Here is a 16,363-nt window from a genome sequence, read left to right on the forward strand (position 1 = left end):
TCCCCTGGTCCAACCCATCCGATGGAGGAGAGTTGCAGAATCTAGACGGTACTGTACAGTGCATTTGGATACAAATAAAGTAGTTTGTATCCTCAAGTGTAAGACATACAACACAAGAATAAAGGCTCAATCTGCAGGAGAAGAAAAAGATTTTCATGTCCATCCCCAAAGATAATGCAATGTGTCAACTATATAAACTCGATCGTTGTTAAGGAATATGAACATAATAGTATTATATAGCTGAGTTCACAAAGTTTAAACTTAGACAAATAAGTTTGTACGTACAACTCGTGCCTTTCAGCATGTAACATGCAATACATGGATATATATGTGTTCAAGCTATAGCATAAGGTACATATATTTCGTATCTACAAAATTTGTTTTTATATACAATGGATACTGATCCCAATTATTTAAGTTTTATTAAACCGAGGTCACGAAATCCAGGCAGAAATAAGAGCCTGCAAAATTTGTTGAAATGCTTCATCTTGCAAAAAGGCAATGATCAAATCCAGGATTGGATGGGAAAAGTGCATTTGAAGGAGTTCACACCACTGATATGTGCCAGGATATCTGAGGAATCAACCAGTTCATCTTCTTCTTTCATACCCATCTGTTTGGGAAAATACAAAAGGGAAAAGAAATTAATGGGCTGCATGCCACATTTAGTATCTCATACAGGTAATAGATCAGATCTTACATCTTCCTCGTCATCCTCATCATGGTGTCCACCACTGGCTCTAGGGGCCTCTCCAAAGTCATCATTTTTGGCAAATCTTCCTCTAACTCGTGGTCTGCTGTCTGCCAGTGTCTTGCGACATGCATACTGCATTATTATTATTATATTTTTCTAACATTTAGTAAGAAAATAAAGTTTAAGTTATCATACGTATGCCTATACATGATCTGAATGTAAAATGATAGCAGAAGAACGAGAGAGAGAGAGATAACCTTGATTTTCTTGCTGAAATTCCTCTCGTTCCTTTTCTTCATGTATCTATGGATCTTCTCTTTCCTTTGCTCCACAGAGAGTTTTCCAACCTTGAAAGTGGATTCTTCCAAACTTGACATCTCTGATGCTAAAGGAGTAGTAGTCCCACCTCCACCCACCAGCTGCTGGTTCTCATTACTAAGTGCCTTCAGAAAAACACAAACATAAAATAAAAAACAGAAGAGCTGATCACGGACCTTTCTATGGGGATTCACCTTAGCATCATGGACATGGGGCCCCATACCTGTGCAGTACTAATTCTAATATTGTTCTTCAAGTTCTTCAACTCTACCCATTCTACAGCTCCAAAACTCAGCTTGGTCAACCTAGGAATCAATTGATCCTCTCATAATCATCCAAATTTCACTTTCGTGTTACAATTAATTTGAATGGTTTCCTCTAAGGGAACAAAAAAACTTATATTTTTCACTTGGTTCTATCTGTAACATATTGGTTAACTATTTTTTTCAGTGAATTTCCAGAATTATATGTTGTCATATGGAGATGCAATTAATTTGGGGTGCCACCACGTCCACCAAACTGAAAAGGTGTCATGCAAGTCAGCCTTGGTACTGTTTAATTGTAGACATAGTGGGAGAGATGGCTGTGAGTTTCCAACCATAACTCATGACACAGAAAAATTTTAGCAAAGGAAGAAGTTCAAATATTTTATGGCTGATATATACTACCTGTAGCTCTGAAGAGTTGAAAACCCGCTGCATCGAGTCTTGACAATAAATTCCACCGTTATCGCCTTGGTACTCCAATTCTTGTGCTTGCAATTCAGGAGCCATAAGAACACCCCCAGAGAAAATACCACAACTGTCTGCAGATAATGCAGCGGTAAAATTCCCCAGCAGGTAAGATCCCATGGTGGCCGGCTCGATGAAAGAGCACGAAGGAGATGACGGGTTGAGACGCATGTATGGAAGAGGGATGGAAGACAAGCACTCCTCTTCACATACTGATGGTAATGGAGGGCCGATAAGAGCGGGAGCAGGGTCAGGAGGATACTGTGAGAGCCCATCAACAACAGTATCCGTTATCTGTATTTGAGGTGGTATAGGAGAGATATCGAACTGCTCAGATTGGGGATTGAAAAATGGAGGAACAGAAAATGGAGGGGATGGAGAAAAGCCTATTGAAGCAGAAATATCGTTATCTATTTCCTCTTGAGAATCAAAGATTATAGAGAGATTGCTATTGTTGCTAGCGGTTGTGGTGGTCGAGGTGGTTGTGGCAGTGGTGGCATTATTTTCATGGTTGCTATTGAACTTGTTTATGTCTGAAGGCAAAGGAAGAGTTGCGGTTTCATGGTTGCTAGTGAACTTGCTTATTTCTGGAGGCAAGGGAAGAGTTGTGGGATAAGAGGAGTTGTCTTCACAACAACCATTTGAAGAGGAAGTGCCTCCAGAGCTTTGTAGGGTTTCCGGGAATAATTCGGAGTTGAAAAATTCAAAAAGTTGAGCACTTATTGGGCTGGAAATATCATCCTGCAAATCATAGATAATCAGTGTTGCAACGACAGATTAAAAACAGCTTAAATATATCATGTAAAGGCCATAATATCACAACCGACAACTGAAATCACCTTGTCTTTAAGCAAACCTAAAGAACAATTCTTCATGTTTTTCTTTAATGAATTTGAATCCAATTCTTTCAGACACAAACCAACCATGATTCAACAACAAAATAAAATCTAAAAGCTAATATTCCCAGGTTATCAGTTATGGGTCTATTACATGTCTCCCCCTTTCTCAAATGTGCTGTGTTCCAATACACCTAAACTTTTCTGCATCCCTTTTCGATAAAAGAAAACAAGAAAAAGGCTCTCAAGGACGGCTATTTGATGGTGGATATTTTGCGCAAAGCAGAAAAGGACTGTCATTTGTGCTCCACGTGACATGTATGAACAACGAGAGTAGCCAAAAATTTAATAGCGTTAACAAAGAAAGGAAGTTGATGGTATGTGAGTTTTGTGAGGATATGGCAATATCCGAATTTGTACAAACATCTGGAATTTAAAAGCACTCAAGAGCCATTATGTCTTACATGTGAAGTGCTGCCATAAGCTAGGCCCCTTCATCAACTTAATGAAAGAATCAAAATTAGAAAGCTTAATCATTAAGCACCTAAGGTTATTTATTCCACAATTGTCCAAAGAAGATCTGAATTAAATCTCAGGAAAATTTCATGATTGGATTACAGCAGTGGATGATGGTGGCCCTTAGAAAATGACATTTTGGTGTTCACGTCCATCCGGAAACTAATGTGAATTACGCATACCATGATTATCAGAAGCAAGGAGGATGATGAGTTTGAAGAGCTACGGACATACGAAACCAAAAACAAATATTGAGCAAAGAAGGGAAAAAGGTTTTTGAGAAAAAGAAAAACTGCCCTTGAGAACAAGGCATATTGTAAACACGTAAAAACATTAAGAAAAACAGACAAAAATTCAAAAACGAAAAGTATGAGTGCGCATGGACAAATTTGAAGTGAAAAAAATGAATGGCTGACCATAAAGCCTGCACCACTCAAATTCGGCAAAAATGATAAGAAATATGCACCGACCCACCGGAACGAAAAGACTGAAACAAGCAAAAGGGCAGACGAATGATGAGAGGAGAGAGAGGAAATGCATGAGACGTTGAGAAAAGAATGTGGGAAGTGAAGAGTGAAACATTGTCTTACGATGGGAAGGTGAGGCTGGGGCGGATGAACGACGTCTTGCAGCATGGCGATCGGCCTCGCAGGCTAGAAAAAAAAAAAGGTGGAAATGATATCTCACCTTCCTTTATTTTCTTCTCAGCCTCGAATCTGAGACTGAACTACCCATTAAAGAAAAAAACGCAGCTCCATAACAGAAGCTAGAGATAGAAAGTAGAGAGAGAAAAGTATAAAAAGTAAAAACAAAGGGCGTAGGCTAAGAAAACGGTGGAGTCCGTTATATAGGGCTTTCGATGTCCGTACATATCAGTCGGCCTGGATTATTGGGCCTGACTCCGAGCTTGTCGGCCCACCATCCATTTTCCTTGTTGCCATCGTGTCCATGTAGCCCTGCCTGCTGTTGCCACGCAAGGGGATCGGGCACCCAGCCAAAGCTCCCTGCTATTGTCCGTTCGCGTTTTGACCAAGTTTTAAGTGAAATGACTAAACTACCCCTGGGTCTATTCACCCTTATGGAGTTTGGACCTAATCAACTGGTTTTGGACATTCCCGCGTGATTTATGCGGATTAACTCAATTTTCTAATAGTTAAGAGCTAATTATAGTAATTATGATGCTAAATCTTCAAAAAAAATTTAAAATATTATGGTTGAACGTCAGATTTGTAGGGGAATATGCATAGTGACAAAATAACGTCAGATTTGTAGGGGAATATACATAATGACAAAATTGTCATTTCCATCATTTTTTTTCCTAGAAAGAATTGATATTAATTTATAATAAAATAGTCTATTATGTCGCAAGTACATTAAGAATATATTGTACACGTGTAAAGTTGTGGAGATTGTGATGAATTGATGATATTGAAGAAGAAGAAGAAGAAGAATTGGGTTTAAAGTAATATAAAATAACAACAAAAGGCAGTACAAAATCCCAACAGGTGATTAAACACTACAAAAGTAGGGTTTGTTTTGAGTCTGGGAGTTGGTTTGTTCTCAATCCATCCATGCTGGTCTGTCTGGGCATTTTGCCTTGAAAAGAGGCTATAGGGTTTATGAACAAAATTTCCTTGGTTGGAGGAAACTTTAAGCATATATATCTTATCCTTTTAAAACATTTTTTGCTGATGGCTGCATGAGAATACTATGTCCATTTCTCATAAAGTTGAAGATTCCTAGAGAGAAAACATGCTTCCCAAAAATCTCAATAGTGCGTTATGATTATGAAAAAGTGAATAAAAGTACCATGAAAACGAGCCACGAGCCGCTCTTTTTTTATTACTTTGTTTAAATTTTTTATATTAAGGCGTTGTTTTGAAACGGTCTTATGAAGCAATTTTGAGATATAATTTTTGAAAACTGTTTTATGATGTTTTGTAAAATAAATGTTTGTCTTAAAAACTTGAAATATTTTTAACATATTTTAAAAATAGTTTTTATGTATAGTACTTTATTTTTAATCATTTTTCATATTTATATAATTATTTTTAAAAAATTATAAAAAACAATTAAAAAAATATCTTCTGAAAGGATCATATTTTATGTTTTTAAAAATAGAAAATTGTTTTCTATTTTTTAAAATAAAAAATTAAAATAAAAAATAGTTACCATCCCAAGAATACAAAAAATTATCCGAAATAATTTTTTAATATTGTTTCCCTTTCTTCCTGATTCAAATAATACATACAAGTTTGTATTAGAGATCAAGTGAATTGAGCTAACTAACAAGACGACAATAATAGGTGATGAGTTGTTAGGCTTGGGATGTGACACAAATGTGAGAAAAATCCTTGATTTGCTTGCATATCCTCATCCTGTATGCTCAAAACTGTGCATGTCTGGGGAGATTCTTGTTAATGGAGCATTCTATGCTAGAGAATCAAACCATGTTTCATGCTTCCACTGTAAGTTTGACGACAAGGTTTCATTGATCTTTCATGCAACTCCCCGTAACCATGTTTGATTCGCCTGTTCGAAAAGAAAAAGAAAGGGAAAGCGAAAGGGAAAGGGAAAGGGAAAGGGAAAACTCCGGTACTTAGATCGACCATCACCAGAAGTACATGAAAAAACCAAACTGTTAATCGTCACCCTTGGATCACTGTGTCCTTACTGCTCGGGGTATAAATAAAACAGTAGCTAGCATGGAAACAGAACCAGAAAAGAGGAATAAAGGGTGGTTCCACTTTTGATTCCCTTGGTAAGAACAAGAGGCAGACAAACTACATAAGCCAGCACGAAGAAGAAAATCAAAAGTCTATTGACTAGGTTGCTTTGCATCAATTGATAATCTGTTCAAGGAGTTTCCCAAGTTCCATTCCCACCTTCGTGCATGGCATTGGAATCTCTGGGTTTCCGTCCACTTTATGATTAACCATATTGATTTGAGCCTACACTTATGCTAGTCGGCTAAGCTTCGTAGCATTAATCAATCTTTATGCCTTGATTGGTAACTGAAATATACCCATTCCCTTCTAGAGAGCTTCCATTTGCCCAGTTTGGCAAAATTCGATAGCATGGAGATGTTTCCGGTGTTCCACGGGATTTTCAAATCTAACATTATTGGGTCTCCTACAACATGACTCTTTTTGTGAAACTACAGAACTGAAATTCCAATTACTGAGGGGACTCAAAGAGTAAACACTCTACCATACTGAACTTCCCTCACATGGTGGCATTAATGCCCAGATTCTATGATGATATGCAGATGAAATTGACCCCATGATTCTTTGATTCTACATGAATTTTGGCAGTCTATTTACCATGCAACTAGAATCCATTATGTGTGAATTTTTTCTTTTTGTCACGGGCATAATTCCGATGACATCCAAAAAGCAATGTAGTGTATTGATGCTGATTATTGACTCGCAGAAGCAACAAAACATGTTACATCAGTTATTTTTTTAAAATTTATTTAATAATTTGGCCCGTTTGAAATTTTATCGAATATTTTCCTTATTTTGAATAAAATGTATTTGACCAAATCCTTAGAAGAAGTCAATAAAGTTAACCCTAACTTAAAAGGATCGAATTCATTAGGTGCTAGTTTTATCAAATTAATTCATATCACATGATAGGTTTAGATGTTAGCTTCATGAGATTCAGAATGTAGTGGATCAAGTTTCAAATTGTTGGTTGAATGTTAACTAACTTATGAGACTGTTGGCTCATCACCTTCTAAGCCCAAGCACCTACAAGCCCAAGCTTTTTGAGTTATTCAGCCTAGCTCTTATGTGATTTCAAAAAAATTGGTTTTTAAGAGTTTGGCTGGACAAATTTCGTAAATTTTGGTCTTGCGAAATTAAAAAAACAAAATAAAAAAATAATGCGAACAAAATATTTATTGAAATTAAAAATATAGTAGGTACAATCTAAAAAAAAAAAATATTCTTTCCAAAAGAATATTTTCTCTTTGATTCTTTTGCCTTGATCACATTTTGGAAGACAATGATGATGTTTTCTTGATTTTAAAGATCAATTGAGGGCCACAAGTGACTCATTCCCAAATGACCTTGTTGAATGGCAAAGAACGCGTGTAGCAGTTTTTTTGCCGCTTACCGAACTTGTAGGGAGATTTGATGAAGCTCTTTCTTTTGTTGTGAAATTCATTTTTCCCGTAAGAAGTTACCTTTGGATTTTCTCCTTAGGATTGTCCTTTTTGGATTTTTTTTTTTATTTCTAAATTTCTTCCCCTTTCTAAATAGAAGACATTTCTATTTATAGGTGAAGATAGAGAATTTGAATTTCAAATTCCCAAATTTTAGTTGCTTAATTTAAGGGACTTAGTTCCTTGATTTTAGCAAATTTTCCTAAATAATAATAATAATGATAATAATAATATTATCATCCTTTTTATAGTTGGAGATTAGGGAAACTTATCATAAGATGATTTTTTTATTATTATTATTCATTTTGAAGACCAAATTAGTGGTAATTTAATCCACTAATTTTTTTATGTCTACAAATGCCCCTACTTCATGATGACATACATGCATTGTCATGTGGATGAGGTGAGTCTTGAAATAATTTTTTTTATTCCAAACTCCACTTCGTTTTTCTACTTGCTTTACACTTTGAATCCTCATCCAATTCGTTTTTCTTCTTACTTTACACTTTCAGTCCTCTTCCAATTTGTCATACCTATATGCACTTTTTTTTTTATATAAAGGGGACAATAGTTGAGAAACTTAACTTGAACCTTCTTAGAGAGCTCTTTTAATTTTGAGTGTTCTTCAATCCGACTTGAATTCATTGTGAGAAATCTTCTTCTCTTCAAATTTGTAAGTATTTTTTTTTTTTTTTTGTTGGAGCTTGGTGGGATGGAGCCACAATGTTGGCAGAAACATGAGCCATAATAGTGGTTGCCTTGGGACGTAGAAGTCATGTCGTGGACATCGTATTGTGGTGTCCAACGTGATGCTGTGGAGAGGCTTCAATGGTGGTTGTTTGTGGCGTGCATGGATGATTAAATATATACATATATTTGTAACACCAATCCAAAGTGAATACTTGGGATATGGAGTTTAAGACCAAAATAATTTATTTGTAAAAAAAAATGGTAAGAATAGTACCTACCTTGAAATTTTGAGAAAATAATTTGGTCTACATGCATTCCCATAAAAATTTATATATTTATGGTAAATAAAATATTTATTTGTTTTACGAATATTTTCACATATGAACTAAAGAAAATTATTTATTCATATTATTTTTAAATTTTTAAATAACTAAAGAAATTGTTTATATTATTTTTAAATTTTATATTTTCATATGAAAATTAATGCCAATGATTATGATTTTAGGTTATTTCTTATTAAGTATGATTTGAACTTATGTCTTGGTTAAAATGTATAATTTTTTAATTATATGAAAGAAAAATAGGTAATGGTTGTAATAATTTATTTAGTTAGAATTTCTTTCATTTAGACTTTAGGATGCATTTGAGTTTTATTTGTTTGAATTATCAAGGAAACAGGTGAATAACATAACATCACTAATTTGAATTAACACTTTATATAACCTTAAATGTATAAACCAAAGTATTATAGTTCTACAAACATGAAAAAAGATCTCAATGTGTCCCACATGATGGAATCTTTCTCTTTCGTTGTGAACATCTACGGTAGATGACCATATTTGTTATATCCATCTGTGCTATTTGAAAAGTCTCCATCTCTATAGACTATGACACGTCATCTACATGAGCTGTCGAGTTAGATGGAACTGATGGAGGTAGAATTCGACGTACACGTGGAGCTTGATGTCTTCTAGGTACCTGTAGATGTAATCGTGCGGCATAAGCTATCCCCTGAAGAAAAGGTAGAGGTGCAATGGACTCTGTAACAGGTGGAGGTGCAATAGACTTTATAACAGGTGGGGGTGCAATAGACTTTGTAACAGGTGGGGGTGCAATAGACTTTGTAATAGGTGGGGGTGCATCCAATGATATAGATGGCTGAATATGGGTAAAGGTAGATGGTATGGTAGTCTCGGGTCGAGATGAATGGGCTGGTATGGATACATCAGGGGGAGAGAGTGGCGACTCTAATGATGCAGATGGCTGAAATAGAGGAAAGGTAGATGTGACTGGTGGATGTGAGGGTTGTACCAAAGTAGATGCCAAAGATACATGTCGGTGACTAGCTCAACGACCACCTCTCCCCCGACTTCTAATGGGTAGTACCCTAACAGGCATAATCAATGATGGTGGTCTCATGGATAGCCCTGAAGATGTGGATGGCTCATGTGTCGAGTGTATGCGATGGTCCTCTCCTATAGCACGTAAAACATCAATAGCAATTCGGTGAGTTTTCTCCAAATCTTTTGAAATAGCCATCTACGATACGGCGGTGATCTGTATAAGAAAATGAAACATGAGGCATTTGCACATAATTTAAGTTTAACAGTCATTAAAAAATGGTTTTGTATCTCAAATGCTCTCACCAATAACTTAGTGGCAGAAGTTGTACTATGGAATCTCATATGATCTCTATGCAAAACAGGTGCGATAAGATGTCGCGTGATACGTCAATACCACTGCATATATGGATCATTAAAAGCCATGTTAGTAATCACAAGTGGTGTTATCGCAATACGCTCAAAACGAGTAGCCCAAAGAGAAATATACTGAGCATGGAATGTGACCCAATCATACTGATGTCGTTCTCGCCTATCCACTAAATGTAGTTCCATATCTATCAAACAAAGTAGAGGTATCCTTTGTTGCATACAAAACTGGCGTAAAACTCGCTCTGGTCTATGCCACTCGATAATATCAAAGCAAGTTAGAGACGACATAGTTTGCCAAATTTCTTTATCAGCCTAACATATAGCCAAAAAATGTCCAATCAAATCTGTTGTATATGGTTCCCATAATACCTGTAATTTTTTTTTAAAAATAATTAGTCACATTGGTGAAAAATATTGCGAAGGTAATCTTACGCATCTACACTTTACCTGATCTTGTGTCTGGGCATCCAATTGATCTCGATAGAATGTCAACACATGTGGTGATGGGTTATGAGACCAAGACAAGTGTATTCTCCACCTGTGGCCCAATGGATCGACTAAGAGTGCCTCATCTGGCAATAGATGATCATGTAAACCATTAACTACATCATCATGTACATGTGGGACTACTATAGGCACTGGAGGATGACCGAAATCAGGTCAACCCACATGAAGTCTCTCCCATGACCACAACTACAAAATCAAATAGCATTATCAAAATTAGACAACTTACAACAATAATGTGAGTCAATTAATTAGAATAGATAGTTATGTTGAAATACCTGTAATAGTGTGATAGGTCCAGAAATCTCTGTGGCACTATCGAAACTTGCATGACATAGCTCTCTATATAGGTATGCCAACACTGCACTGCCCCAACTATAGTGAGAAATCTCAGTGAAGTCTCTCAACAGTGGAAGTAACATAACTGTACATGTGTGCCAGTCTTGTTTGTGAACAATGCTCCACCCAATAGTGCTAATATGAAAGCATGCGCATAACGTTGTAAATTAACATCATCGACCCCTGTTGGTGGATATGAGAACTGCTCACGCAACCATCGTGCTGATATAGATGACCCTCTAATCTGAGATGGAGGTGGGACGACACCTAAAAGCTTAGAACATAGTAGTGACCAATCTATATCACATGTGCCAATGATAGGAAGCCCATGAATACGTAATCCTGGAATCATGGCTACATCCTATAAAGTAACAGTCATATCTCTAATAGGTAAATGACATGTGTGTGTCTCAGGCCGCCATCGCTCAACAAGACTCGTGATCAATGGCCAATCTAGTGAAATGTGGCCTACACGATATACACCATAAAATCCAGACTGTATCACATATCGCCGAATACGAGGGTCCATCTCCCACTCTCGCATGAATGTCCATAAACGTTGTCGACATGTCATTACCTGATTAAGCTACAAAAGATACCATTTCGATTAAATAAGAACTTAATTAAGGTTTATGATTATGTTTTTCTATACATCTATATTTATATATACATATATACCTGACCAGAATCCACTAATTGAGACCTATGTCTGTCCTGTAGCATTAAAATAGAGCGATCTAATGGATCTGGATCAAATCTACCCTCTCTATGCTCCATTACTATACTGTCATAATAAACTAATGTTAATATTATAATTTAAACAATTTCGACAGAGTCTCCCCTATAAAAAATGTATTCTCCAAAATACAAAGATCCTAATTAATCAAAATATTTATTTGCAACCAATATCAATATCCAAGTACAATAATTTTTTAAAAAAATTGTCAAACACTAGTGTTCACGTCCAAATTTTAAAAATTTCGACAAAGTATCCTCTATAAATAGGGTATTCTCTAAAATACAAACAACCTGATTAATCAAAATATTTATTTGCAACCAATGTTAATATCCAAGTACAATAATTTTTAAAAAAAAATTGTCTAACACTAATGTTCACATCCAAATTTTAAAAATTTAGGTAGAGTATCCCCTATAAATAGGGTATTCTCCAAAATACAAACAACCTGATTAATCAAAATATTCATCTGCAACCAATATCAATATCCAAGTACAATAATGAAAAAAAAATGTAATAATATAATGTTTGCATCCAAATATTAAAAATTTCAACGAAGTCTCCCATATAAATAGGGTATTCTCCAAAATAAAAACAACCTGATTCATCAAAATATTCATATTATAATTTTTAAATTAACAGCAAAGTCTCTCTTATAACATAAGTATTGTCCAAAATACAAATAACATAATACATCCAAAGCCTAGCACCCATCATGAAGGCCCAGCACCCATGTTCTTATTTGGACAAAAACGATGATTGTGACCACTTTGTTTGCACAAACCACATGTAACCGAGGTTTTACCTTCTCTAACATCCATTTCATTGTGCAAACGAGTAGATTTAGGTCGTCCACCTGACACACGTTTCATTGAATCTGCAGGCACAATAACTGGACCAACATATGGTGGCCACTCGTACTCATTGTGTATAGGGTTAAACAGTGGTGCCCAAGTGCTAAAGTACGATTGTATAGTATAATAATGTTGAACGAAAATGACATGCCGCCAGAATATGACTACATGGGAATCCATATATGAGTGTTTTGCCACATGTGCATCCATGCTCACGTAAGTTAACACGATATGTTCTTCCACCAGATGATGTCTTTTTACTACCCCTACTGGCCTTCACATGAAACAGTCCTTGGAAGTGGTCATACAGAACAACCTCATAAGAACCTGCCTTAACAACATTTGCATTAATCTTAGCATCAACATAAGAAGTGTATTGTTCACCTGAAGCAAGTCGACTAGCACCATGTTCTCTTCTTACAACAAAGTAACTATTAACTCGATAGAATGTCAATTGAACAAATGCGGTGATAGGGAAACTCTGTGCCCCTTTAAGCACACTATTGAACACTTCTGACATGTTCGTGGTCATTATGCCATATTGTCGACCTCCATCATGTGATAGTGCCTATTTCTCAAAGAGAATAGCCTCGAACCAGCTTAGTGCATCTTGATTGATTCTCCCAATTGTCTCTATATGCATGTTGAATTTTTCTACCTTAGTTTCTAAGACGGCTCTACATAAAAGTTGTTTGAAGCATTTGTCCTTAAAAAGTGAGTCATAAAGTTGCTAGCAAGATGGAGCATACAAATTCGATGATATGCATTTGGCTTAGACCAACCAAGATAAACATTAGTAAACGCGGCCATAATGCCCAGATGACGATCAGAGATAACACAAAGACCCCTCCTTTGAGTTACTCAATTTCTAATACATGCCAAAAACCATCCTCAACTATCAACATTTTCACCCTCAGTTAATGCAAAAGCAAGAGGAAACAATTGATTATTTCCATCACAGCCCATGGCAATCATTACAATGCCTTTATACTTCCCATACAAGTGTGTACCATCAATAGTTAGCACATGACGACAATGCTTGAAGCCCTCTATGGAAGGATGAAATGCCCAAAAGACTCGCTGAAATACCTCTTCATTTCGCATATTTCCTGGGAATGTTTCAGAAATTACAACACATTCTGAATTGGCTTGCTCTAAGACACCAAAAAAATGTGGCAATTTAGCGTATGATTTATAGAAATCACCAAACAAATTAGTTAATGTTTTACGCTTGCCTTTCGAAGCCTTAGTGTATGAGATATGGTACCCGAATCTTTCTACAACACTTGCTTGAATGGTAGCCACTGAAAATGTGAATTGTGTCTTAATCATTCCCTCTATATGGGCAGCTGTCAGGTTTGAGTCTAACTGATGATGATCTTGGTTCATGCAAGGATTGACACATGTGTGTGGGCCACTATATTTGTTGATCTCAAATAAATATGTCCCTTTAACAACCGTAGCACGAAGTCTCCAAGGACATGAGACTGTTTAGCTTTCTTACATCTTAGGACCAACAATTTCTTTGTGGATGACAAAACGATATACTCTTGATGCGAATTAATAGAGTACATCTTTACAACATGTTGCGAATCTCCTTTGGAATTAAATATTTGTCCAACTATGAACTCTCCAATTGGATGTCCCATAAGAGTGTTTCCCCATATGGTCCATTCACTTGACACAATATGACCAATGTTTTCAACATTTTCAAACTGTGGTGATGGTGCCAAATGATATTACATTGGAGATAATTCAATTGGGTCATCTAAATCCTCTGTATCTCGATTGTTTGACAAGTTACATTCTTCCCTATCCACAGCCACATATCTCATTTGTTCTCTTTCAATTGCCTCACGAACAGCTAAAAAAGGCGAGCTACCTTCCCTATTTTGATTATCATCATTATGAACATCCTCGGCTCCTACACTGTCATCATCACATTGTCTTCCTTATTTGTCTTCCTCATCCTCTTTTGATCTATGCTCAAAAGTAAATGGATTTTGAATATTACTAGTAACATCATTTTCACCAAGTAACAAAGGCATGCAATTACCAATTGGTGAATTCATTTGTAAGTCAATAGGTACTTGTTCAACAAATAACTCAACTTCATCCATCCCAAATCTGTTATGCATTTCTAACATTCGAGCTACACCATTATCATTCTTTACTGGGTAAGGTTGGAATTTATTCCATTTTTTCATAGGATACTTATAACTAAGAATTAATCGAAAATTTTCTTTATTGATGTTAGTGACCGAGTATATCATTTCCAACTGTTGTTCATATGTTGTCCCAAGAGGCACATCAATAGGTTCAACCACAACTTTATCCCCAACATAATCAATATCGGTTTGTGTTCTCACCATTTTCTCATTACAAAAACAAACTTTTGCCACTGATAAATTAGACATAGTTTACCTATAAAAGAAGCCAAAAAAATCAAATCAATTTCATTTTTTACCACAAAATTACACAATAGAAAACATTAGTAATAACATCAATTTGTAATGAAATAACAAATAACAATAATAGGGTATGTTATTAACAATAATCAAATAACAAATAACACCTTAATATCCAAATAATTCAATATTTTTTATTAATAATATTTTCTTATTATTTATTAGCATTAAAATTGAATAAAAGGTTGTTATTTTTCCATTAACAATTAAAATGTCTTTGTTTAAGCTACCCAAATTAAGTGGGAAAAAATTTTAAATTTGTTCAAAATTTGATTTTATATAAGTCTCAAAAATGGATGTAATGTGTACATATTCAACATAATTAATAGTTACGACTATAAATATTTTAATATTTTCCATTAAAATAATTAAAAAAGAGAAAGCGGAATAGTTAATACACTTTTGCTTGTGTCTGGTTAATTTTTAAATTTTTTAAATTTAATTAAATTTCTATAGTTTATAATTTAATAAGTTAAATTTGAAGTAAAAACTAATATTTTCTATATATTAAATTTGTTTTTAGTGTTTTTTTTTTTTTATAACTATTGAGTTCTTCAAATATCTTATAATCTTTAGGAGTCTATCTCGATCTTATAGATTTTTCCCTCTATAACCTAAAATATTTATAAAAATATTCTAAATAACTTTCCTTATTCTATGAGGAAATATGATATCACAATAATAAATTAACTTAGAAAATACTTTATACAATATTCTTTACAAGAAAGAATTTATACTAATTGAGAATTTGATACACTTTCTAATATATGATACAATTCAAAAGCTAACCAATAATTACAAGCAATTTTCATGGTTTGGAGATCCAGCCTAGGTTCTACATGTTTTTTTACAGTTTTATAAAGTTGTTAGCATTTGTAGAGGTGCTATTAAATGTTCCACATGCCATTAAATGATTCGAGTTCTACGAGCCCTAGAGTTTGGTCATGATTCGAGTTCTAGGAGCCCTGCAATGGGGAAGAGATTGTTATATGCGCAATAGTATTATCTTTAGAAAAATAATGATTGAAAAATGACACACTCAGATCTCCTTGATCCTAATAAATTTTTTTTAAAAAATATATATATATAATAAAAAGTATATATTTTTTTAGAGGAGAAAAAGAAAGAAAAATAAATTTAATAATCACTTCCAATTTTATAAAGTTAATACATTATGAAAACAAATTTAAAAATAATTTGAAAAACTTAAGCATTTGTAATGATGGTTTCTCGGTAAATCTAGTAATTTTAATAAATAAGAAGATAAAATATTTGAATAATGAACAAGTAATTATAACTCATAACCCTAAGGATTTATTAGGAAGTGTTTTGAAAATAGTTTTAAATTTGATTCTATTTGTAATATTTTTTTTAGAATAAAAATACAGATGGGAAGATTTTGGACATGTTTTCTTGTTTTTCAAATATTTATTAAAAATATATTTTATTTGTAATATTTTATCTATCAAAAACTTGTGTTTGAAAACAATTAATAACTATACACAATTTGATATTTGTTAGTTTTCATAATAATAATAATAATAATAATTATAAGTGATATATATATATATATATATATATATATATATATATATATATATATATATATATATATATGTACCTTTGTGGTTTTTTTTATTTATTTTAATTTTCTTCTATTTTTTATTTCTTTTTGTTCCCATTCGATTTTTAAACAAGTGGATTATAATTAATTTTTAATTTTTTATTAAAAAAAGGAAAATAAAAAATGATTAAACAAATCATTTTTATATTAAAAAATTCAATCAACTTTCAAAA

The 16,363-nt window shown here is 34.2% G+C and overlaps 1 protein-coding gene across 6 annotated transcripts; it reads right to left on the bottom strand.

Moving 5' to 3' along the window:
• Positions 1 to 205: 205 nt before the first annotated feature.
• Positions 206 to 3,914, bottom strand: LOC100242670 (uncharacterized). Of its 6 annotated transcripts, XM_059736931.1 has the most exons (6): positions 3,686 to 3,908; positions 3,512 to 3,582; positions 1,681 to 2,484; positions 952 to 1,137; positions 701 to 826; positions 206 to 613 (listed from the first exon to the last, which is right to left on the bottom strand). In XM_059736931.1, the coding sequence occupies exons 2-6, from the start codon at positions 3,512 to 3,514 to the stop codon at positions 506 to 508; spliced, it is 1,227 nt and encodes a 408-aa protein (XP_059592914.1). In that variant the 5' UTR covers positions 3,515 to 3,582; positions 3,686 to 3,908; the 3' UTR covers positions 206 to 505. The 6 variants fall into 6 exon arrangements, with proteins under 6 accessions (XP_059592914.1, XP_059592912.1, XP_059592913.1 ...); XM_059736929.1 differs by lacking the exon at positions 3,512 to 3,582 and having other exon boundaries at positions 3,686 to 3,914; XM_059736930.1 differs by lacking the exon at positions 3,512 to 3,582 and having other exon boundaries at positions 701 to 811.
• Between the last annotated feature and the right edge of the window lie 12,449 nt (positions 3,915 to 16,363).

Source organism: Vitis vinifera, chromosome 5, assembly GCF_030704535.1.
Source record: "Vitis vinifera cultivar Pinot Noir 40024 chromosome 5, ASM3070453v1".
In the NCBI taxonomy this organism is placed as follows: Eukaryota; Viridiplantae; Streptophyta; class Magnoliopsida; order Vitales; family Vitaceae; genus Vitis; species Vitis vinifera.

Coding starts and splice junctions, on each gene's coding strand:
- LOC100242670 (XM_010651845.3), bottom strand. CDS start 2,669: ATGGTTGGTTTGTGTCTGAAAGAATTGGATTCAAATTCATTAAAGAAA. Junction 2,485..2,582: donor TAGGTTTGCTTAAAGACAAG/GTGATTTCAGTT, acceptor TATGATTTGCAG/GATGATATTTCCAGCCCAAT. Junction 614..700: donor ATGAGGATGACGAGGAAGAT/GTAAGATCTGAT, acceptor TTTCCCAAACAG/ATGGGTATGAAAGAAGAAGA.